This window comes from Microtus pennsylvanicus, chromosome 2, assembly GCF_037038515.1.
Source record: "Microtus pennsylvanicus isolate mMicPen1 chromosome 2, mMicPen1.hap1, whole genome shotgun sequence".
Classification (NCBI taxonomy): Eukaryota; Metazoa; Chordata; class Mammalia; order Rodentia; family Cricetidae; genus Microtus; species Microtus pennsylvanicus.
The window spans coordinates 12,763,963-12,788,874 of record NC_134580.1 but is presented as its reverse complement, the minus strand read 5'-3'; the positions used below and the strand labels follow the sequence as shown (position 1 = coordinate 12,788,874).

The 24,912-nt window shown below is 53.8% G+C and overlaps 1 protein-coding gene across 1 annotated transcript; it reads left to right on the top strand.

Annotated features, from left to right (window-relative positions):
• Positions 1-24,564, top strand: Sult4a1 (sulfotransferase family 4A member 1). Its single transcript, XM_075960198.1, has 7 exons — positions 1-224; positions 8,533-8,663; positions 10,052-10,132; positions 10,711-10,837; positions 14,139-14,233; positions 20,291-20,429; positions 23,040-24,564. The coding sequence occupies exons 1-7, from the start codon at positions 56-58 to the stop codon at positions 23,150-23,152; spliced, it is 855 nt and encodes a 284-aa protein (XP_075816313.1). The 5' UTR covers positions 1-55; the 3' UTR covers positions 23,153-24,564.
• The last annotated feature ends 348 nt before the right edge of the window (positions 24,565-24,912 follow it).

The window sequence follows — 24,912 nt, the reverse complement described above, 5'->3', positions numbered from 1 at the left end:
CGCGCCGGCGCCGTGACGTCACGCCCTGGAGCTGCGGGCCGGGCCGGGCGGCGGCATGGCGGAGAGCGAAGCGGAGACCCCGGGCACCCCGGGCGAGTTCGAGAGCAAGTACTTCGAGTTCCATGGCGTGCGGCTGCCGCCCTTCTGCCGCGGGAAGATGGAGGACATCGCCGATTTCCCGGTGCGGCCCAGCGACGTGTGGATCGTCACCTACCCCAAGTCTGGTAAGTCGGGAACCCTGCTCCGTTCCCGGCGCACACTCGGCTGTGTGACCTTGGGCAGGTCGCTCAACCTCTCTGTGCCCGAGTCCTGTCCGGCTTCCCCTGTGGTGCCGGCAGCGGAGGCAGCGGGTGCTCCTCCAGTGTGGGCTCTGTGGGGGATGGGACCGGCCTCTGCTGCCCCTGTATCCTTGTTTATGAGCTGCCTCTGTCACCAGGAGGGACCTGGCCAAGCCGGTCCTCAGCAACCACGGAAGGCAGAGCTTATAGGCAGAGGCTCAGAGAGGGGAGGAGGCTTGTCCAAGGTCACACAGCTGGGTTGGGATCGGAGCCACCCAGCCATCCAGGCCTGGTGTAGAGGTAGCTAGGTGGTGCCTTTTCTGGGGTCTGTAGGACGGCTCAGCGGACTTTCCGTTTGCAGTGCCAGGAGAACGCCGTTGTGACCGCTGTCCTGCAGGTTCAGGGTAGTTGAGAAGGTGGCTGGCCATCACCCTGCTGTATCTGAGCAGGCGGTTACAGGAGAAAATGTAAGCAGTATGACACCCGGGGTGGAGTCCCAACCCTTCGGGCAGTTGCCCAGCTTCCTCCCAGAGAGTGATGGACACTCTCAGGGCAGGGGTAGGGGTGCAAAGGCCCTGGGGTCAAATCCGGGTGCAGGCACTGACCCACAGCTAGGCAGACAGCTTGCTGGGATGTCTCGAAGAAGGCCTGGCAGGAGAAGGCAGGTCCCACTGAGACTCGAACCACCCCGCAGCCCCCAGTTCTAGGTCTCTGCTGGGTCTCGGGTAGGATCTACTTTCAGAGAACTCTCTGTAAGTCGCCATGGTGGGGGCTCCACAGCTGGTTTTGGGGCTGTACCTGGTATTGTCTCTTTGGGGCCAGCGCCTGGGATGAACCCTGTGGCTTTATGCTCGGTGCCTGCTCAGCCACTCGGCTGTGCCCCCAGAGGCTGGTACTTAAGCAGGGCTCGTGGGTGTACAGTCCTGCCGCAAAGAATATGGACGTTTACACGGGTAGAGAAAGGTCCCTGGACTTAATTTGTGGGAGACTTGGTTCCCAGAGCCCCTAGTACCTGGGGGTGTGGCTGGGGTTGTGGAGTAGCTGCTCTGGGGAGGGGGACAGTGGCATGAGTTATTGGAAGGGACTGAGGGAGTGGCCGGGCTGGAGGCCCAGCTGTGAACTTTGGGAACTGGTGGTGTTAGAGAAACCTAGTTCTGGGGTCTGGTGGGTTCTGGGGAGCTTTCTGGACATTGCAGGGAGAAATGAGATGGGACACTTATGTGCGTGAGTGTGTGTGTGTGTGTGTGTGTGTAATTTTGGGACAGGGTCTGTGTACCCAAAGCTGACTTGAATTTTCATTCTTTCTGCTTCAGCCTTCCCAGTGCCAGGATTGTTGAGGTGCACTATCCTTATCATCCCACAGGGTACCAGAGTTTTCTTTGTGTTGTTGTTGTTTGAGACAGGTATCAGGTAGCACAGGCTGCCCTTGCTATGTAGCTGAGGCTAGCCTTGAACTCTTGATCCTCCTGCGTCAGCCTCTCACATACTGGGGTTCCAGGAGCCCTCCCCACCACCACTGGCTGGATGCTGGTTTTCCGGGCAGCAGACTCCCGTGTTGTGTGGAACATGTACTGAGTACCGAGAAGCACGGGCCAGAGCTGGGATAAAAGCATCAACTCCTTCCCCAGTGGTGAGACTCCAGCCTGGGCTCAGGGATCCGGTTTGTGCCCTCCCCACCACACCCTGCGGAGCTGCCTTCCTGAAACTGACAGTCCTGTGGCCTGATGGCTCTTGGTGTATCTATCCCTTTGCCCCCATCCACTCCCTGTCCTCCCTCCTCAAGGCCACCATGTTAGAGCACAGATGAGCTAGGGAGAGCCAGGATCCAACACCAGGGCTCCGGGGCAGCAAGCCAACTCCGGCTCCTAAGCCTCTCCTGGTACCTTTGAGTAGGGCAGGGTGGAGGGGGGCACAGCGCAGGTGGAGACAGTGGCTCTGGTGTGGCTGGTTCCAGGCTGAGGTGGGTGAGCCCCCCCCGGGCTCAAGCCTTTCTTGGTCCTCATCCACTCTCTCTCTTTACTCTTCTGTTTAGAAGTCAGGTGATCAGCCCTGGGTCACTGTGGGGTCGGCGCCTTGGCACCAGCACTGCTGCTGAGGGTGCCAATGCCGTGCCCAGAGTGCTTTGTGAGTGATAGCATTGGGGTCACCCACCACACCTCCCAGAGAGAAGCCACCATCAGGGGTGAGCCTGGCAGCCCCTCCCCCCCTGCCGCCCTCCTGACACTTCCTGGCTCTAGTGACCTCCAGGGCTGGAAATCTGGTCCTGACACTGGGACGGGGGTCCTGGAAAGTGACCCTCCTTTAATCAGTTAGGGGAGTGACCGTAGTTGGGAGAGGGTAGGAATCATAACGAGAGAAAAGCAGCCTCTGTGGGCTTCTGCCTAGCCTGGGGGGCCCTTGGAGAGACAAGGTGGACGTATCACAGGCCCCTTGCCTCTGGGAGAGAGGCGGGAGTCACTGGTAGCTCTTCTCCATGCTTGGGGGCTTTGTTTTGTCCTTTAACCTGTGCCTCCCTAGGGAAGAGCTGGCTCAGGGCTGAGGTCAGGCACCTCCCTGCATCAAGGGTCCATCCACCTCAGCATCTGGAGCCCCCAGTGACTGAAGAACAGGATCTGCTAAGGAAGGCAGGTGGTGAGGACCTGGGTTCGATCTTAGTTAGGGGACCCATCCCAGTCTGTCTAAGCTAGACTGGGAACCAGCTCGTGTGTCTGCAGAGTGCCCAGGTTTGCTCCAGGTGGGCATAACCGAGCATTCTCCTCCCATCTCCTCCCCAGCCTGGGGAGGCCACCATGGTGGTGGAGACGTAGAGAACAGCCAGAAGTCTGTGTCGGCCACAGTGGGTCACGTGGTTCTGCAAGAGTGACAGCTGCACCCGGTGTCTTCCGTGCCTTCGTGTGGTTTCCGGTGGCCCTCCCTTGTCCGTAGCTCTTCCTTCAGGGTTACCTGGCCGATGTTTCCTGGTGCGAGCTCTTTGAGGGGTGCATGCTGCACCCCACGGGTCCTGCACTCTACCAACGGCTGTAGGGCTGCATCTGCTACCTTCTGGGCATCAGGATCTCTGCCACCTGAGTGAGTACCCAACTCAGAGAGTTGCAGGCCCAGGAGATTGGCACTGTGAGGAAGCTGAAGCCCCGAGGAGTGATTGATGTCTTTCCTTCACTCCTAGAGTCACTGGAGGACCAGACTGGGCATCCCTGTGTGCTTTCTCTTGTGATAAAATCACTCTGAGCAAAGTAACCTGGAGGAGGAAAGGGTTTATTTGGCTTGCAGTTCAGGTCCCAGTCTATCATTGAGGGAAGTCAGGACAGGAATCCAGCACAGGAGCCCGCAGGCAGGAACCGTGGAGGAATACCTCTTGCCGGCTCACTCTCATTCATGCTTTTTAGCTGGTTTTCTCAAACAGCCCAGGACCACTTGCCTAGGGATGGTGCTGCCCACAGCGGGCAGGGTGGGGCCCCATGTCAAGACCATCCTTCACAGATAGGACCACAGGCCAGTGTGAACTGGGCAATCCTTCAGTCGAGACCTCAGCTGCCTGTAGGCTATGTTAACAACTGAAATAAATTAGGGACAGAGCTCCAGGTTTGGGGGGTTTCTGTAGTGTGGCAAGGTGGTGGGGTTCAGTGCGGCACAACCACATGGTGTTGTCTTAGAAGGAGCCAGTCGTACTTGGTAACTGGATCTGCTACTTCCTCTTGGTGCCCAGTGGGGTTCTGGCCACTGAAAGGATGCCCAGTGGGTTTGGGACCATCTTCCTGTCTCTCAGGCTGAGGGGAAGCTGAGCTTCCGCATCATAGGTGGGGTACGTCCCGGAGTTGTCTGGTGCCATCTCCCCTTGTTCCAGTCACCAGCTAGGGGAAGAGAGGTCCTCAGCAGATAGCTGGGTGGATGCTCCATGGGGCAGATGGAACACAGTGAAGACAGAGCTCTCCTTGTTCTAGGAGTAATGGGCAGTAGACAGTCTAGAAGATCAGGCTTGATTGGGCAGGCGACGGTTGAAGATGAGGAGGGTAGTTCACATTGCAGAGCCCTGTGAATCGTGAAATGGGCACTCCATGGGGTGTCTTTGGGGTTGCCGACTCCAAAAGACTGTGGACATGGGGATGCAGGCCTTGTTAGCAGTGGGGGTCAAGTGGAAGGTGTAATCTGAGAAGTGAGGTTCCTGACCTCACCTGTCCTTGACAGGATCCTACCCCTCCCACTAAAGCCCCATGCCAGAGGTTGGAGGTACCCATCTTTGGGAACACAGACAGCAAAGAACTGACCAGTGGGATAGTAGAGACCCATAGGGACTAGAGATGGCAGATCTTTGCTAGGGAAGTAGATAGGCTGGGCAGCTTGTGTTGTTAGATTGACTGTGTTTGCCTACCTGTCCTTGTCTCTGCTCTGTCTCTCTCTGTATGTGTATGTGTCTGTTTCTGTGTCTGTCTCCCCTCCCCCCACATCTCACATGTATGCACACCTGGGCCCCACCCCTTAGCTGCTTTCACCTCCCACTCCCACCTGGAAGGGTCCCTGCTCATATAGAGAGGCTTCCTATAGGATGGCAGAGACACACAAACCCTTAAGTGCAGGAAGAAGACGCTGACAAGTGTCCTAAGTGTCCCCTCCGATGCCGTGATGGCTTCTGTCCTCAGAGAGTGAGGGCGAGGCCATCTCAGAAGAAGCAGCCTAGAGGAGAGATTGGCAGGAGTACCCTGGGCTCCAGGAAGTCTTGGGAGGGAACGCCTAAGAGCTGGGATAGTAACTGTTGGACTGGGGGTCTAGCTGAGGAAGTGGCCGTGAAGGAGGAGAAAAGTTTAATAAAACAAAGACAGGTAGTAGGAAGATAAGCAAGTTCCAGGGCCTCCCATGCATCTTGATCTGGGACTCTGAGTGCCCTGTCGGCCACCACTGGGTGTTGATGGTTTGCTACTCAGCATTGGCTGTGTCCCCTGTGGATGGCGAGCTGTGGATGATGGCGTTGGTCCACTAACACACAGAGCCCATGGAGAGTCTGGCCGTGTTCCCGAGTGACAGCTGTTTTCCCTGCAGATTGTGTCTGTTGGGGTACAGCAGGCTGGTAGCTCAGGGGTTCCCTCTTCTAGGCAGCATGGGAGGCCCCATCTTCTTTTGTGTATTTCAGAGTGTCCCATCATCTCTGCTCTGCCCTGCTGCTCTTGTTCCCAGGTTCCTGTGGAGGTTTGGCTTCAGCCCCTGGTCCTGCTTTTTCCCAGTCCCTCTGTACTTGGTGACACACTGGGAGACTGGCATCTGTATGCCCTGTTCCTGAGGCCCCTGTGGTGACTAGGAGACCCACATGGGCTGTCATCCAGGCCGGCCCAGCCTATGAACTTGTGGCTGGGTGCCCATGTGACATGAAGCTGCAACATGTCCTCATGTGTGACCATCCCAGCTGGGGAATACCCACAGTCTACGTACTCACGATTGCTCAGCCACTGAGCAGCCTTGACCTGAGCAGGTCACTTCCTGTGTCTCCGAAGGGAGGTTTAGTTTTTCTTTTTTAAAAAATATAATAGCTTTACTTATTGCAGAAAATTTCATACGTGTATAAAATGTATTTTGGTCATACTCATCTGATTATCCTCTCCATATCCCCCGGAGCCCCTCCAAACCTTCTCTTGCCAGTCTCATGGCTTATAAAAACAACCACCACCACCACCACCACCCGCTGAATCTGCTGCCTGCGTGTACATGCGTGGCTGGCAGGTGAATGGCTACTTTGGCTCTGACGGGTCGTGTTCCTAGCACGAATACATAGCAGAGGGAAGGGTGGGCTTGTGGATGGAGGTGTTTTGAAATACAGTGCAGGTCTGTTTAGGACATGGGCCTATGTGGGCTGAAGTCAGGAAGGGGTACATTAAAAATAGACCATAAAGATGGCCCAGGACGAGGCCAGTCTGGTTTACAAGAGCTAGTTCCAGGACAGGCTCCAAAGCTACAGAGAAACCCTGTCTCGGGAAAGAAAAAAGATGGCCCAGGAGAGACTCATGTCAGGGCCTTTCTGAGAAGCTAGCTGCTTACCAGGAGGTACCAGCAGGCTTGCCTCGCCAGGGTCTGTGGCGTTGGCACTTTCTGGCCTTCCAGCCTCATTTGTAAGTGTGTGTGTGTGTGTGTGTGTGTGTGTGTGTGTGAGAGAGAGAGAGAGAGAGAGAGAGAGAGAGAGAGAGAGAGAGAGAGAGAGATCTTCCTACTCCAGCTATGACCTAGGACCATCCCTATGTGACCACTGTGCACTGTGTTACTGGACAACTGCTGTGTTATTGTGTTATTGTGCTGTGCTCTGGCCACTTCCTCCCAGGTGGACTTTTTGTATTTATTTATTTATTTATTTATTTATTTATTTATTTATTTATTTATTTGAGACAGGGTTTCTCAGTGTAGCTTTGGAGCCTGTCCTGGAACCCACTCTTTAGCCCAGGAGGTCTTGAATTCACAGAGATCCACCTGCCTCTACCTCCTGAGTGCTGGGGTTAAAAGCATACACCACCACCACCCAGCCTCCCAGGTAGATTTGTTTTCTGCCACCTCCACCGCCCCTTGTCCATCCTACCTGCTCAGCGTGTGAACTGTGTCTAGGTGGCAGGGCCTTGAAGGATGGATGGACTACTGAAACAAATGGATTTTCTGGCTAGAGCTCAGATCAGGTCACGGGTGTGTGGCTCCTGGGCTGTTGGCACAGCAGGACTAGCATGAAGGACAGAGCAGCTGATGACTGGCCTTTGCTGAGGGGTGACATTCGAATAGACGTGTAAAGGAAGGAGGTCGGGAGAAAGGGCTCTTACAGAGGAGCCACCTCGCTGGCCTGGTGGGATGTATGCATTATCCACAAGACGTGGCTTACTGTGGATGGGGCTGCATGCGGCCACCTAGGAAAGGCCAGAGAGGACGGATCAGCCACAGGGACCAAAGCCCTGTGAAGGGACGGTGTATCCAGCTGTGTTCCTCTCTTCTTTGAGTTCATGGGAGGTTGGCCTAGCTTTCTGGGTAGTACCTGGTCCCATGCCCTGGGAACTGGAGGGCACAGGGCCTGGGCACAGGCTGGAGAACTGCAGACATGTCTGCCTGCCTCCCTTGGCTCCCGGATGACTGTTGACTGGCTGGCCTTCCTGGCCCTGGGACCCCAGCTCAGACTGTGTGCCCAGCAGAGCCCAGGCAGCATGGTGCTCATGACTCACGCACAGCGATTGGATTGCAGTGGGTGCTGCCAGGCTCAGCGTGGTGGGAGTGCAGCGAGGGTACAGATGGCAGTGTTGTCTCTGAGTGATCCTGGGGCTTCTGAGAAGGCAGGCTTTGCGGCTGGGAACGCTGTTTCTATGCCAGAGGCTGCATTCATGAGGCGAGGGAAGGCTGAGGCTCGACTCTGCTGCCATGAGCCTTGCAATGCAGACAGGAACCCACCAGAGGACAGTGGCCCACAGGTCTGTCCTTGGCCTTGGCCGACTCCTGCTGTCTTAGGGAGCAGTTGGCATAGAGCAGGCTGCCATAGTCTGAGGTGGTTTCTGTTTCTGCTTGAGCCCAGCTTCCACACGCCTCCCAAGAGGTGGGTGTAGTGAGAGATGGGAGACGCTGGTCCACCTCTGCGGCTCTGAGTGACCGCAGTCCCTGGTCTCGCTTCTTGCAGCTTATTTTGCAAAGGATTAGCCAGAGTCTCACCGTGGTGCTGCTGATCCTGGGTCCTCCACGTTGGGTATTACGTGTTCATCTTTCCTTGCCACTGTGTTCCCTTGTGTGATCACCAGTGTGTTGTCAGGGCTTGTGTGTTTCATGAGTGACAAAGCCAGGAATGATCTGGAATGCGCCTATTGGCTGGTTTCCCTCAATGTGTTCCAGGAGCATGGATGGCCTGTGTGCTTAGTTTAGTAGTTACTGGGCAGATGAAGGAATCAGTTGTGGGGGCTGAGGCCACACCCTCCCCTCTGAGCTTGGTCACTCATGAATCCAATGGAAAGTTCAGCTCCTGGAAGCCTCCGCTGAGAGTGGTCCCCACCATGGTCTGTGAGTGGCAGGTACATCCTGCTTGCTTTCCCAGCTGTCCTGCCCCCATGAATGCTGAGGAAAGCTGCAGGCTGGGCACTGGCAGCTGTGATGGGCTGAGGCCTTACGCTCAGTCTGGGGCTCTCTCTGGGTCCCTCCGCAGGGTTGCTCAGTGCTCATTGAGCCCTGTGCCTGCTTCTCAGGCAGCAGGAGATTCATTGGCGGTAAGGCTGGCCCAGTGGCTTCCCTGAGCACCCTTTTCTACCTCTCTGCCCAGGTACAAGCTTGCTGCAGGAGGTGGTCTACCTGGTGAGCCAGGGCGCCGACCCTGACGAGATTGGCCTGATGAACATTGATGAACAGTTGCCAGTGCTGGAGTACCCACAGCCGGGGCTGGACATCATCAAGGTACCCATGGGACCCCTTGCTCCACAGTTATACCTGCCCAGTGACAGTGCCTTCTCAGGGGACTCATGGGTGCTCATGGCAACAGCTGAGGGCCTCCAGGAAGTTCTAGCTAGCCAGGAGGGAGAAATTGACGGGTCTGAGTCCTTAACTCAACCTGAGTCCTTAAGGACCCTGGACAGTCAGGTACTGACTGATGTCAGTGTCAGGGAGTCTGGGAGGTGGAGAGGAAATAACTGCATGTGATTGATTGGTCATTGGCTGAGGGACTACCAGTAGGGAAGAAGGCTTCTGCTCCCTCATCTGTCAAGGGAACTGGGGTGGACATGATTGAATAAAATCCATGGTATCAGAAATGAAATTATCTAGGTGTGGTGGCTTCTCCCTACTGCCCCAGAACTGGGCTGGCTGGGACAGGAGGAGCACATGAGTTTGAGGCCAACCTGGGCTGAATGATGAGATCGAGCCTGTGTCAACAGTAAGAGGCTCTGTGTATTCTGCCCCGTAGAGGTATCTGGACCTTTCTTTTCATTCCATCCCCTGCTGCCCCTGTAGTTCAGGCCTTGCAACCCTTGCCTCTGCCTGCTTGTCTGTTTGATGAGCCCTCGGAGTCTGTCCCCTAGAGGCTTGTCCACATATCACGGAAGCAGATTCCCTCCTGCTCTTGGTCAGAGCTGGGCCTGGCACCCACAGATTGCCCTCCTGTCTGCAGTCTGTGCTGGGTCACAGTGGCTCCGCCATGGGAAACACTGGGAGTGTGCAGTGTCTCTGCTCTAAGAGCCCCCACACGTTGCCCCTTGTGCGGTAGTGAGCTGACAGTTCCCACCTCAAGACAGGAAGTTGTGATGGTTGCAGAGCTGGGGACAGTGGGTTAGGAGGCAGCAGACGTCTGAGGAGTTTTCAGAAGGAAGAGAGGAGTGGAGGGCTAAATGGACACCAAGACTCATGGTCCAAGGGGAAGCTGACAGGATGAGGGCCTCTGTGATCCTTCAGGCTGCTGAGGTCAGAGTGGAGGGTAGCTGGAAGCTTTCAAGTTAGACACCCCCATGTTCTTATAGGCACTATTTTATGCCTGTGTTTTGTGCTTCTCCTGCCCCACAGACCCTTCTTCATTCTCAGCCACTCAAACCAAATCCCTATGTCTGTAAGGAGTCACCCCCAAGGCTGGGGACCGGGATTCTCATTACAGCTCTTTGGGATCCAGCCGCCTGTGAGTCATGTCCAGATGGCTCAAGTGGATAGCTGGTTAGAGCATGTACTGAGTCCTGCTTGGTCAGGATCCTCCCAGAGCAGTTGGAAAGGCCCTGGGAGGGAAGGAGTGTGTGCGTGCATGCATGTGCACACATGTTCACACATGTATGTGAATATGACAGCCGTATCTCTCTCTGTAGGAACTGACATCTCCCCGCCTCATCAAGAGTCACCTCCCCTACCGCTTCCTGCCCTCTGACCTCCACAATGGGGACTCCAAGGTAACCTATCTGCATTTCTCATCCTCCACTTCCTCATTAAGAATCCTAGGCTTAGCCTGGTGGGGGTGGCGCACGCCTTTAATCCCAGCATTTGGGAGGTAGAGACAGGTGGATCTATGTGAGTTTGAGGCCAGCCTGGGCTACAGATCAAGTTCCAGGACAGGCACCAAACCTACATAGAGAAACCCTGCCTTGAAACACCCCCCCCAAAGAAAAAGAATCCTAGGCTTCTAAAACCATGGCAGGTGCCTCTACCCCTGACCCAGGGTCCGTCTTGGATCATGTCTATAGTGTTTTCTCCATGCTTACCAGGGTGTGAGGGGTGTTCTCTTACATTGGAGGATGGTGCTTCATGTTCTTGTCTCTGTCCTCATTCATAAAGTTCCAGACCACCAGCCCTTACCAGGGCATCTGTCTCCTACTGATTACAGTAGTGCCCAGGTAAAGTAGTACAGTAAGATAGTCACATGTTTATCCGACATACTCGGCCCATGGACCAGAGCATATCCATGCTGGGAACGAGCAAGAGGAGCCCGAGCCAGAGGAGGGGGAGTGACCCATTCTTCTGCTACCCACAGGTCATCTACATGGCTCGCAACCCCAAGGACCTGGTTGTGTCTTACTATCAATTCCACCGCTCGCTGAGGACCATGAGCTACCGAGGCACCTTCCAGGAGTTCTGTCGGCGGTTCATGAACGATAAATGTAAGTGCCAGCAGGGGTGAGCTCTGTCCTTACAAAAACCAGCCGGCGCTGGGGGTTCCTGGAAGGTGCAGTATGGGATGGCACCTCGCCTGCACCTCTGGGAGCCCGCTGTGCAGATGGGGCTTGTGTTATCACCACATGGCGGAGGTGACGAAGCTAGGGAGCTGTGGATCTTAGAGGTGGCATGCAGCAGTGCAGGTCCTGGGACTTCCGAGTCCACCCCCCCTCACCCCCCCACCCCCAGGCTTCTCCAGATACTCACCTGCCCTTCCTGCCTGGGTTCTTAAGGAGGTGAGAATGAAAACTGTGAACTCAGAGGCCCGGATCTCTGTGCTGTGAATGGTAGAGACCGGTGTGAAGGCTGCTGTTGGGTGTAACTCATGGGGGGAGGGTTGGACTTCAGAGGCCAGGTAGTGACAGAGAACAGCACACTTAGGGAGCAGGGTGTGCTGGGCTGAATGCTATCCTGACCCAGGAGGAGCAGGACCTGGCTACCCCACTCCGCTAGTCTTCCAGGAAGTCAGGGACTATAGGAGGAAGCAGCCCCATCTCCCTTCTCTGTCTTTCTTCACTCCACAGGCCACCTGTCTCCTTGGAGCCATGGTAGCAATTCCTCTTTGGCTGTATTCCCACCGCCCCCCCCCCCCCCAATCATCCCTACATCTCTGAGTTTTGTGGCTGGCAAGGGTCTGTGGTGTGCACCCAGTCATAGGAAAGGGTTTATGTCATGCTTTCATTAGTCCACTCTGAGACAGTCCTAGCCCTGGGCTCATGGGGGGTCCTGCAGGGAGGCTGTGGGGCAAGACGAGAATAGAATTTGTCAGAGTGAAGCCTCAAGCACAACAGGCTCCAGGGCGGCCTCCAGGAGCTCCCTACTCAGGCAGTGGTGTAGACAAGGTCCCGTAGAGTGGACTGGGCTGCATCAGGCACATTGGACTGCCTGTAGTTGGAAACCCACAGGAACCAGAGGCCCCTCAATGGTCTGTTTCCTCCTGTTAGAGATGATTTCAGCTGTGCCCTGGGCTGGGTCACATGGGTGGTGAGAAATGGCAGCACCTGTTCCCCAGGGGCCCTGAGCCTGCTGCAGGCCCTGCCCAGCTTCTTTCCCTGTGCAGTATTGGAGCCTTCCAGGTGTTTGAACAGCTCCCTTCTGGCTCACCGCATCGTATCTTCTAGTCCTGGCACCCATTCTTGTCTCACAGGTGTGTGGGAATGGCACCATAGTGACAGCAAGAGTCTGCCACACTCAGCCTGGTGTATTCTCAGCGAGAGCTGTTAACGTCTTCCCTAACACGGGTTTCCCTGTTCACAGTGGGAAGTCTCAGAGGTCAAGGCCATGCACTCTGTCCTGCATTCTTCTCGAAGTGTGTGACGTTGGGCGCTCATGTTCCTTCCTCTACTCTTAGCCACTCAGTGACCACAACCTGGTAGCCTTTCCTCCTTGCCCAAGGTTCAGAGAAAGTGACAGCTAAGAGAAGGATCATTAATGGAAAAACCTTATTTCCTAGCAAGCATGGTGGCACAGGGATGTAATCCCAGCTGCTTGGGGACTAAGGCAGGAAGTGGGGAGTTTTAGGACCTGTCTGGGTTATAGAGTGAATTCGAGGGTAGCCTGCTCAACTTAGAGAGACCTTGTCTCAAAATGAAAGCTAGGAAGAAGGCTGGGCATGCTTGCCTAGCATGTCAGGCCCTGGGCCTAATGTCCCCGGTACTGGGCAGAGCAGAGGACAGAGCAGAGTAGTAGACACTGTGAGGAAGGATTGGCATGTTGGTGGCCTGAGACTCGCCCAGGTCAAGTGACATGCTGTGTGAAACCTCTGGACAGGGTCACTGATGCAGTCTGGTGGCGCTCTGTGGACAGGCTCCCTATGGCACAAGTACATGGGGGACAGTCTGTGGACAAGGTACTGTGTTTGCTGTGGACAGACACTGACCCGTGCAGCGTGAAGAGTACTCCAGAGGCGACCTCTTACTAGGCGGGGGCTGTGTTGAGCTATACTAGCCTGTAGGCCTTGGATCTGCAGGCTTCATGGTCTCAGCAGGGTGAAGTACAGAGAAGCAGGGGGTCATGGCAGGGCCCCTTCCCTGGAGGCTTAACTCCCATCCGAAAACATGCGTCTCTTTCCTCTGTGACCCCAGGTAGCAGTCAGCATGCCTTAACTTTGTTCATGGTCCTTGCTGGCCTTCCTTGTGCAGCATTTTGTGACCCAATGGGGTCCAGACCATTTGGAAGTCCTGTGTCTTCTCTGGGAGTGGGGAGAGCCCCCCCTTTTTTTTACTAGGTTGCTTGCCTTTCTCCTGCCCAAGGTCTTCATCTGCCTGGATTCAGCTTCAGCTGAACACATGGATCCAGATCAACGTCCAGATCCCATTGTGCCCTGCTCTGCCCCTGCCCTTTCCTGAGACTCAGCTCTGTGTACAGTGAACAGATTTTCTAAGATGAGTTTGCAGAGGTCATCCAGGTGCATCGGAGTGGAGTGTGTGCCTGTGCAGGTTCACTGTGCCCCAAGATGACTCCTTACCCAGGGAGTTTTTATAAGGAGCCTGGAGAGTGAAGCCCCATTGCTAACCCTGTGTCTCATATAGTTAGTCCCTTCCTGTTGCTTAACAGGTTAGACGCTCTTGTATAGTGTCTCGTAGAATCCTGCCCCAGAACCCCCATGGAAGTGTGTCACGAAGACCATCACAGGGCTGCACAGCTCAGCCAAAGAGATGGGTGCACATTGGAACTTGTCACAAGGAATATGATATCGGTTATAGACTAGGCCGAGTCCTCTCATGCCTGCTAAGGGCCCAGTCTTGATCTGGTGCTCTGACCAGGCAGGGCCATGCTGAGGCACGTGTTGGTTGCCTGTGTGACAATGTGGGGCTCACATGTCTTTAGATCACAAGTTTCACTGGGAATGCCTGGAGTCAACCAGAAGTCATGGAGCAGGGCCTTGTTCTGGAGCTATCTTAAAGCACCCCACACCGCAGCGTACCCTACCTGTCTCTTTGTCCTGACTTCTCTGCCCGTTGTTTTCGCCCATTGGCGCTAGTGTGCACACCACATCCTCAGAGCCCTCTGCCTTGTCAGGTCTTCAGGGCATCTATGCTCGGGTTGGGTGGGACTGACATAGTGTTGGCAGGAGCGGGAAGGGGGAGGGCCTTTGATGGTTTCTTCCTTCTAGGAGACCCCGCAGTTTCCTTCACAGCACCTGAGTAGGATCAGGGCATTCCGTGGCCCGGAGGGGGAGAGGTGAGGGGGAAGATTGCCTGCACAGTTCCCTCTCCAACTGTGCCCCTTTCCCTGTTTCCACAGTGGGCTATGGATCCTGGTTTGAGCATGTTCAGGAATTCTGGGAACATCGTATGGATGCAAATGTGCTTTTCCTCAAGTACGAAGACATGCACCGGGTGAGTAGCCAGAGAGATGCTGCCTAGCGTGCCGAGGGACACTGTCCATGGTGCTGGAGCTGTCCCTGGTGCCAGGACCCGCTGGTGCTAGAACCAAGTGGAGTCATGGCCTGGTTTATGCAGAGTCAGAAGGCCGCAGAGGGTGGCATGGGATCTGCACAAATTTTCCATGCCCAGGGATGCATGTGGGCCACAGAGAAGGCTTGGACTCAAGTCCCTGGCCCAGCGCATGGCCTCTGTCTGGACGGGTTGGTTCCCAGGACGAGTTCCAGATTGGCTCACTGTGGTGTGATGTGGAAAGCCAAGAAAAAGACCTGAGCAAGAGAATCAGGACCTCTGCCACTCTCGTGTGCTGTCTCAGTACCGTTACCTTGGTGACCGTTTAAGACAGTGTACTGGAGTAGCCGAGTCCCTTTGCCTTCTGCGTCCACTGTTGGGGTGCTTGTGACCTGTGAGTTAGCCTGTGGTGCTCCCTTCCTGTCACTACTGGGTGCTTAAGGAAGGAGGTTAGCATTGGCTGGCACCTCCTTGGTGTGGTTGTAGACATGGGGAACGCTCAGTGTGTGCAAGTGTATTGAGTGTCATGATAGCTGCGTCCTCTCCCAGGATCTCCGCTGTCATGCGTGGGTGTGCTGATATTTCTCTGTGTCTGTCTGTCTGTCTCTGTCTGCTTCTCGGCCTCTTGGTGAGATATAGTTTCTCTGTGTGTCTTTGGGTTTTGAAACTCATTCTGTAGACCAGGCTGTCCTTGAACTCAGAGATCCACTTGCTTCTGCCTTCCGGGTGCTGGGATTAAAGGTGTGCACCACCATCACCCAGTGGTTTCTTTCTTAAAATGGGCCAAGAGCAAACCTGGCCTTGATCTTTTTCCCTCTCAGTGCCTTACCTTATCTTCACTTCACTTCCTGTTTCAAGCCTCTTATTGCCCTTGCCCCACCACTTCCGTGCTATGCTGTAATTGTCCTCTGTGATCCCCTACTTTGCTACGAAGTGATGGTGGATGTGTTCCTGTCACCTAGCCTTTTAACGACATTGCCCATCCCTTCATTATCTGGCTGTCAAGAAGCCACCCTCATCTCTCCTCACCCCTTCTCTCAGATTCATTTTGTATTTGTATGTTTTATCTTGAATCCCTTGCCGTTAGCGCCTCTCCTAACTGCAGATGACCACATGCCACAGGCCTCGGTCCTGGCCTCGTCTGTCATCTTTTCTCCCATTCAATCCCCTGCAGTCTCACTCATGGGCCAGGTCAGGAGCACTGCTGCCACCATGCACAGAGCTGTCTGTGGATGCCCCAAGACACGTGTCTGTGTGATCGTCCAAGGGACACTGAAGACTCAGGGCACCCAAACCAGCCTCTGACACCGCCCCTCACGGCCTCAGCAGCCCCTCTGCCTTCCAGTGGTGCTCAGGTGGAATTCTCTTATTTCTCTCAGTGTCTCTTTTACACTGTGTGTCTGTGTCCCACGTTCCATTGGCTCCGTCCCTAAATCCTCACACTTCCCAACCATTTGTGCCCAGGTCTGCCCATCTTTCTGTCCATGTCTGCATCTCTCCATCCTGTTACGGAGGCATAATCCCAGACTTGACTTCTGGCTCCCTTCCAGGCCTATCCATCAAGTCCTCATCCTAGCAGCTGTGCCTACTGGTGCTAAAATGTGTTATTATGTCACAGCCCATGCCGCTGTGGGCAATCGTCAGATCTCCACAGTGCTTCCTAGTCCCTGGATACATTATCCCCACCACCACCTTGTTATTGCTTGAACCTGACCCTCCAGCTTGTGTTTCAGGCCTGTGCATTTGCTCTGCCCATCTAGAATGTTCTTCCAAGACCTACATAGGTTGCCCTCTCTCACTTTCTCATCTGCTCAGAGGCCACCTTGTCAGTGGCTGTCCTGCTGTTCCTTTGGATGTGTGTTCATGTGTCAGGCCATTGCTTTCTGAGTTATAGAATAACCTGCAGGGTGGAGACACCTACCCCCCTTCCACAAGAAGACCGGGAGTGCCATAAGGCACTGAGAGTCAAAAACACCTGTTCAGGCCCTTGCTGGAGCAGGGGAAGCTGCTGCTTCTCATTGCAGTCCCTAAAAGTATACAGGCCTTGGGCTGCAGGGAGCCAGGCTCAAATGTCTTCTGGAAGTTCTGAACCTGGCAGACCGGGGCCAAGCCATGCTGCCCACTGTGCCTGGAGGAACGTGATGGTTAGTGGGAGGGGCTGGGACAGAGGTCAGACAGACTGGAGGTGGCGTTAGAGAGGGACACAGCTCTCTGTGGGCTCGAACATGACTTTGGATATCTGGTCAGGAACATGCTGAGGACTCTGGCTGGCTTATGAAGGGACCCTGGTGGTGATGGCTGCTGAGCAGTCAAGAACGGAGCAGAGGTTGTGGTGGTGTGGTGTCCACCGCCTCCTGGCACCCTGTCCTGGGTGTTCTTTCTGCAGTGACTCTAGGCTGGGCTTGTGCATTTAGGGCCTATGAATACCAGAAAACATGTTGCAGGGGAAGCAGAGGGACGGCTTGTGCCATAGAGTTTGTCCTCACAGAGAGTGCCCACCACTTGGTGGGACCCAGCTGTCCTACTGAGAAAACTTAGGGGCACAATGGGCACCAGGCAGATAACCTCACTGACTACTGATGGCTGAGAATCTCGGGGTGGCCACCCCACACCCATGGGAAGATTCCAGGTAGCCTGGAGGCCCTCGTGTGCAGAAAATCACAGGAGGATGAGTGTATTTCAGCTCACACTTTCAGAGGATTCTGTCCATGGTCTGATTTGTTGATTCTGACCCTGTAATGGGGTTGGGGCATGCTGTAGGGGTTGATTACTTCACAGAGATCAGGAAGCCAAGAGGGGCTAGAGGCTGGAGGTTCCTCTCAAAGGCCCACCCCTGGTGACTATTTCTTCTAGCTAGGCCAGGCGTTCTGGTTTCTCTTGCTTCCAAAAACAGTCCCTCAAGCTTGGGACCAAGCTCCAGCACCTGTGCCTGTGGGTGACATTTTAATCATACACACAGCTATTGTCTGCCTTTTAAAAGTTGTTTTATTTTTATTGTTTATTCTGTATATGCATGTGGGTTTGAGCACAAGTATAGGTGTTTGTGGAGGCCAGAAGAGGGCACATTAGGTCCCCGGAAGCTGGAGTTAAAGGCAGTTGTGAGCTACCTGATGTGGGGACTGGGACTTGAACTGCAGTCCTCTGGAAGAGCAGTGTGTGTGCTTACTGACTGAGCCATCTCTCCAGCCCCCCACTTTCTACCTTTTAGGTTCCATCAGCATCACCCCAAGGACAAAGCTTATAACAGGTGCTCCCTGAGGGATACACTCAACCATATCCAGCCACCGAAGTCAGTTGCTTTAGTGTCTGATCAGCATTGCGGATTTTTCCAGAAACCTCACCTGTAGTTAGGAATATCTTTGATGGAGATTAGGGGCCTGAGATTACTTCTGCCTGCTTGTTTTTTTCAAGTCAGGCTTTCTCCATGTAGCCCTGGCTGTCCAAAAACTCACTCTGTAGACCAGGCTGCCCTCAAACTCAGCGAAATCCGCCTGCCTCTGCTTCCTGAGTGCTGGGATTGAAGGTGTGTACTGCCACCACCCAGCTTTCATTTTACACTTTTTATTTTATGCATCTGGGTGTTTTGACTGCGTCTGTATCTGTGTACCACATGCGTGCAGTACTCACAGGTGCCAAAAGAGTGCACCAGATCCCCTGGGACTGGAGTTAGGCAGTTGTGAGCCACCCTATGGGTGCTAGAAATTGAACCTGGGTCGTCTGGAAGAGCAGCAAGCTCCTTTTAACTTCTGAGCCATCCCTCCAGCCCCTAAGGTTACATTTTTAGGAACTTGTGTTCTCATCTTACTGTAGAAAACTGGCCATGAGTATCTGCATTTCCAGATTGTAGAATAGGTCTTGGTGTTGCAGGCAGAGCTGGGTACTCTCCACAGTTGAATTTTCCGTGTGTGTGTGTGTGTGTGTGTGTGTGTGTGTGTGTGTACTTGTGAGTATGTGTTTTATGTGTGTGAGTGAGTGAAGGTTTGTGCATTGTACTATTGCACTGAGAATATGGAGGTAAGATGACAATCTCTGGTTCTCACTTTCCACCTTTTGTCTAAGACAGGGTCTCTTGTTCTCTGTGGAACATACCAGGCTGGCTTGCCCATGAGCTTGCGGGGATTCTCCTGTCTGGTGCCCACCTCTCGGTAGGAGCACTGGCACTGCAGTTACATGCTACTACTGCATCCAGCTTTAATCAGGTTCTGGGATCTGAACTCAGGTCCTTACACTTGTGTAGCAAGTACTCTCTTCTCTGGGCTACTTCTCCAGCCCCCCATATCCCCCTTACTGCTTCAGCTGCTTCACTGCTGCCAGTCCTGTCTTGGTGGCTCATGCCCAGGTGCCCCAGGTAAGCCCCCCTTCATTCTCACAGTCACCCTGAGGGACAGTCTCTCACTAATGAGGTTCCTGATAATGACAGGTGGCTGGTGAGCACTCTGGTCCATGGTTCTGGGTGGAAAGTGCAGCTCGGAGGAGTGAGGTGTACACTTAAGTTGGCCTGGTAACCATTTAACATGTGACCAGATGTAGAAGCCGTCCACCCTCCAAGGAGAGTTATGTGTGGATGCTGAGCCTCCTAGAGCTGTCCTGCAGAGCATCCCCACCATCTGTCTCATCTGTCTCATCTCCTGCAGCCCTTTCCTTGGGTGATTTCTTTTGAGGGCCAGTTTTATTTCTCTCGTTCTGCTACCCAAATGGATGCCAGGTTCATAGGAGTGGGTTCTTCATTTCTTTCCCTGACCATAACCCACAGTGTCATTCCCGTGTACGGGGCTTGGGGACTATGTGTTCTTAGGAGACAAAGAACACCAGGATCAAGCCTGCGAGGTGGGTGGGTGGGTGGGTGCCGCAGGAATCCACGGAGGAGTGGACACTTCCTCTACAGCCTGTTAAAGTTAAAAACATTAATTAACCAGTGTGCGCCCCAACCTTCCACAGCTTTAGGGATTGACCTAACTGGGATGCTGGGGAATGAAGAAACCACAGAAACATGCAGACACATAGAGAAAATCTGGGGTCGGGTGGGACATGCTCTCTGATAGTGATGCACCACCAGCGGCTCGGAAACTCATTGGGTTTATCGTATGCAGCTGGACAAGGAGGCAGGCTTAGTTAATGTTGGTAGTGGTCTCTGTAGGGATGCAGCCTCAGGACAAACATCCAGAAGGAGGGAGAAAGACTGTCCATATGTCAGCATCCACACATGGACCAGGGGAAGGCTTTGCTGTTCCCATGGGTCTGAGGCATTGGGGTTAACACATATTCAATCAGAACTTCTTCCACTTCCCATACCCGTGTCTAGCTGGGACCTCCCGAGGCTTCAGGTGCTGAGTTCCTTCTTGAGAGGAAACACCCTTCACCATTTTCCTAATGTTTGACCAAGGCAGTTGCCAACAGGCTTTTAGGGACTTTGGGAGTGATGGTTCAGGGATCCCACTGGGAATAGGAGGTGCCTCAACATTTCCTAGGAAGAACATGGCTGCCATAGGGGACAGTGGTGTGTCTGCTCCAGCTGTGTTCTGCCTTCAGCTGGCACTGTGGAGTCTATAAATGTGTCCAGTGAACAACTTAATAGGACTTACTTTCCTCAGGCCACCTTCCAGTAGGTGAGGTGGGGCACAGGACACTGGAGCACGTGTGTGTGTGTGTGTGTGTGTGTGTGTGTGTGTGTGTGTATGTGTGTGTGTGTGTATTCCAGAAGCTAGGTGGCAACGGAATCTTGCCAGAGATGGATGTTCTTTGCGGTTGCTGTTTATAAACAAGCTGCAGCTCTCAAGACCTTTTCCTTGTATCCCCACACCTCCCTCCTCTTCCCAGAGCCATGGGTTCAAATCCATGACTTGCAGGTTTTGGGGCTAGTGCCCTAGTTAGCATCACCTCCTGGCTGATTACCCAACTGGTTGCCTGAGTATGGAAGCCACAAATGTGGTTTCCAGCTCAACCCTGTGCCCTGGATGCTGCCTCTGATGGGCTGCTCTGCTGTCTGTCCTTGTCTTCCAGGACCTGGTGACCATGGTGGAGCAGCTGGCCAGATTCCTGGGTGTGTCCTGTGACAAGGCCCAGCTGGAATCCTTGACCGAGCATTGCCACCAGCTGGTGGACCAGTGTTGCAATGCGGAGGCCCTGCCTGTGGGCCGGGGTATGTGTCCCCTCCCTCCTCCCTGATCAGGTATTCCCTGTCTGTCAGGGACTTTCTGGATGGCTAATTTCTCTCTGGGCAGGAGCACTTGCTGGCCAGTGCCTGTGAGCGCATGGTGTTCCAGGAGTAGGGCATGCCCTGTTCTCTTGCACACATGGTGCCATAGTTCAAGGGGGCAGCAGCTGTTGGGGCTGGTTTAGGCTCTGGGTAAGATGTGTTCATACAGAGCTCTTCCCCCTGGCTCAAGTAAAACACCCACAGAGCAGACCCAGGGTAGGGCTGTGGTGCCAGAGTGTTTTATAATACAGGCAGACCCCTGAATTAGCAGCCTTCCTTCTGGTGGCTGTTACTCATGAGCTGGGGTGGACAAGAAGATGGATATCATGTGACGACATGACCTCTTCCCTCCCTGACCCAGAGGATGTTGGCCAAGTGTAGGAGGGGACTTCTGGGTTTTAAGTGGCAAAGATGACAAATGACCCAGCCTCAGGGCAGCCAATCATGGGTAGTCAGAGTCAGGGCTCTGTGAAGGTGGCCCAGATGGAGATGGGACACCTTAGGAGCAGGAGGCAGTTGGTGGGCAGGCAGACTTTAGGGACGATGTTGCACACCGGAGTCACCGGGTCACTGTTGAAATCCCAGAGCCCCTGAGTCAGTTTCCCAGCTCCTCAGGGTGTGTGTTAGCTGCTGCTCGGTGGGGCAGCTCAGGCACTGACGTTCCAGGATGTCTCAGCAGTGGCCATGTTCCATAAATCCTTTCCAGGTAAGTATGGTCTAGGCCTGAAGCCAGCCACCAGCAGTGTGATTTGGAAACTTTGAGGAGATCAGGAGCTATGAAGGAAGATCTTAGGACCTGGAGGGAGGGTGCCCGAGGTGGGGAGAGAATCCTGGCTTTGATTGCAGCCTGGCTGCCTCCAGGAATGTGTCTTCTTTCAACTGTGGAGCAGCTATGGCTTCTGGACTTTGCTCTACATCCCAACTGCTGGAGGCCAAAGACAAGATGCTAAGGGTCAGGCGTACAGGGCCTTGCTAGTGAAGGCGTAACAACTGGTCCTCCAGAGAGCGGCTCACCGCACTACATCCTTCGTCCCGTCCCATGTCTCCTGGCTGCATCATCTTCTCAGGCACTTGTTATTTTGAGTTTATTTGCCGTTCTTCAGTTTCGCTTTCATCAGATTTCGTTAACCCTGTCCGTGACCGCCTCCTCAGCCCCCTTTTGGTTTGCATGTGGTGAGTGTGTGGTTTGTGCATAGCGCGCCAGGTCCCGTGTGCTCTGCTGAGTGCCCACACACTCCTTCAGAGGCGTCTGCTCTGTCACCGTCGGCCTTGGTTTTGCTTTATTTCAGTTCTGTGGTTTTGTTTTCTTTTAGCACATTGCCTCTTTACTCAGAAGATCGCCTTGAGGTGGCGAGGATGCAGGGGCTCGGGGAGCCGGCTGCATTGCTTAGATTTGGTTCATGTCACAGCATAAATTGTCTTGATTCCAAATCCTAAACCAGGTGGGTGACTCCTCTGACAAGCTCTCAGCTGGGAAAAAAAAATAACCGTGGAAAACTATATTTATAGTGTGGTTGGTCTAGAAGCTTCTAATTTGGTCCCTTTGGTATCATTAGAGGGTGGCAAGAACAATTTATTTTACTTTTCCAACACAGACAGATGATGTCTCATTACCACAGAGAAAGGCCTGATGTGCCAGGAGTTTTAGCTCAGCTATGGCGTGGCTGTGGCTGCAGATCTGCAGTCCTGCTGGGACAAATGCTGAGGCTGTTGTTGGAGATGCCAAGGGTTCTGACTTCAGAACCGTCCCTCCCCCCAAATCCCACTTGTTTAAAAGCACAAAGCCAAGACACCAGCCTCACTGCTCCTGTGGATGGGAGGTTTGGATTACAAACTCCTAATCCTATCCTCCCTGTGTTGTTGGCCTGGTTCTGGGACAGCAGCTGGGGCTGTGGGGAGACTCCCTCTGGAGTTGCGGTACAGAATTTTTGTGTATGACACACTTTGTGTCCAGCCTGAAAAGTGAGCTTGTGCCACAGATGTTTCATTCATGTTAAGCCTTCTCCAACTTGATTTGAGTTTAGGCTTCTAGAATTCTCCACCTTTGATGACTTCCTACTGGCCCTTGGGATGATTTTTTAATTTTTTAATTTTTTTACCTTTTTCACATTCTCCAGAGGCAACTATTGTGCCAACAGCCATTGGTGCTGTGGACCCATGAGTCAAGGACTCCTCAGAGAACTGCCCTCAGCCCACAGTACTTCCTCTCTGGCAGGTTTATGGTGGGAACACCTGCTGTGGTAGGTTCTGGAATCTGGAGCAAGAGGTGAAGTCCCTCTGGGTCACAGGTGTGGTCCTGTGTGATGCTTGGTGCACAGTTGACAGAAGCTGGGAGTAGGAAAGCTTCCCTCCAGTCTTAGGGACATTGGTTCCACCCAGGTCTCACCACAAACAAGACTCATGTGGTCTAGCTCAGGTGGCCCCTCCCACCCAGCAAGTCAAGTTTCAGAGGGGTCTAGGCCCAGATCTGGAAACTTCCTGATCCGTTCCCAAGGCTTCCTTTTGTCCTGGAATTGGTGGATACAGCCAGCTCTACTCTGGTCTGTGTTGCAGGAAGAGTCGGGCTGTGGAAAGACATCTTCACCGTCTCCATGAACGAGAAGTTTGATCTAGTGTATAAACAGAAGATGGGGAAGTGTGACCTCACGTTTGACTTTTATTTATAATACCAGAAACCGCGAACTTGCATGCTCACGGTCCCCAGACGCTCTACTAGCTAAAAGTCCTGTTTGCGTTCATTTATTCCTTGCTGGACACACTCTGGAAGCTGCGTGGAAACGTTTGGCAGGGGACGAGCCCAGTGGAGAGAGCGAGGAGTGTGATGCTGTCCACATCAGCTGCCTGGCCTGTAGCATTTGAGTCTCCACGTGGTGGCTGTGCCACATGCACAGGCAGCGAGAATGTCTGCCCTGCACCCCACGTTATTCACTGTATTTTATAGCGCTTTTCACTGGAAATCTAAATAAATCTCCGTCAACCAAATGCAAGTCCATTTCTGTGGGCGAGCAGGAGCAAGCTGTGCCAGGATGGTAGGAAGCTCTCAGGGTTCATTCTAATTTTTGTACTCTTTTTTTGTCTAGGCACAGCCACTCCACCTTGTTCTGAGATCAAAGGATGGGTTGGGATCACATGGGGGGGGTGGTTGGAGAGGTGGGTCTAGCCTGTGGTCTAGCCAGTCTTCCAGAACCATCCTGCTGCCAAGCCAGGGCCTGTCCCAGACCATTTTCAGAAACACCTCCAGCACGCAGCTCTTGGAGCCTAGTACAGAAGAGCCCAAGGAAAGGTCCGGGAGGGAAGCTGACCTGAGGCTGCAGAAGGCATCTGAAGGCATTGCTGGTGTGCCAAGAGTCCCCGCAGACACAAGAATTTGGTATCTGCTACAGCCTTCTCTTGTCCCCAAAGCGGTGACTGATACATTCCCACTGGCAAGTGATACAACATGGCATGGTCCTAAAATTCCTAGTTGCTGTCACTTGCTCTCCAGCTGTGCCAAGGCTCTCACCTAGGAGACCTAGTCTGCAGGGTTGATGTTCTCCATGTGGATAGGATTGGCAAGCCTGCCCATCTGAGTGGGCACCTTGACCCTCAAGAGTGTCTGAGGAGCGATGGTCCTATGTGCTACACATGCACGGACACACACACACATACACACACACACACGTGCTCACACACACACACCTACCCCCGCTCTCTTCTGGCTCAAATTTGGCCCAGGTTATGGCCAGACGAGAGGCGGACCAGCAGATTCCTGCTGGGGACTAACTCGTTCTGTTCTTTATCAGGCTTGGAAGAGCTGGAGTGGTGGTGGGAGACTCTGGCTGCGGAAGGGGCCTGCGGTGGGTGGTCTCTGAAGCAGGTCTGGTTGCAGCTGGCATTACCTCTGTCCAGGGAAAAGCTTGTGTGGGCCGGGTGCATGACTCTGAGGTGGGCATGGCAGCGCCTTTTCTGTGTGTCTGGAAGGCTGCTTTCTGTGAAATTTTGTTTCTATTTTTCTATTTTTAGTACTGTATGGATGTTCTGGAGTCACACATGGTACTCCGTGCTTGCTTGCATCTTTAATAAAAGACACCTCCCTGCTTGTGTGGCGTGTGTGCTGGGTGGAGAAGGGTCCCTGTGCATTCTCCTCGAAGGAGTGTGAGCCCAACCCCTGCCCTACCCCATCGGAATGGCTGCAGAGGGAAATAGCGTGGGGTGGGTTCTGATGAAGTAGAATTTGGTTGTTTTACCCCCGTGCAAACTTCAGTGGGCTGAAACCCAGTTAATATTTCAAGAACCTTTGACCTGGAGTGAAAGGAAGGGTGAAGGGAGAAAGAAGACACTGGGGGAGAGATTTTGGTGTTCTGAGCATCTCCTGTACCTGTGCATCTACCTGCCTCTGTCTCCAGCCTAGGGGATGGTGGGATGGAGACTGACCTGGTCCAGCCCT

Coding starts and splice junctions, on each gene's coding strand:
- Sult4a1 (XM_075960198.1), top strand. CDS start 56: ATGGCGGAGAGCGAAGCGGAGACCCCGGGCACCCCGGGCGAGTTCGAG. Junction 225..8,532: donor CGTCACCTACCCCAAGTCTG/GTAAGTCGGGAA, acceptor CTCTCTGCCCAG/GTACAAGCTTGCTGCAGGAG. Junction 20,430..23,039: donor GGCCCTGCCTGTGGGCCGGG/GTATGTGTCCCC, acceptor TCTGTGTTGCAG/GAAGAGTCGGGCTGTGGAAA.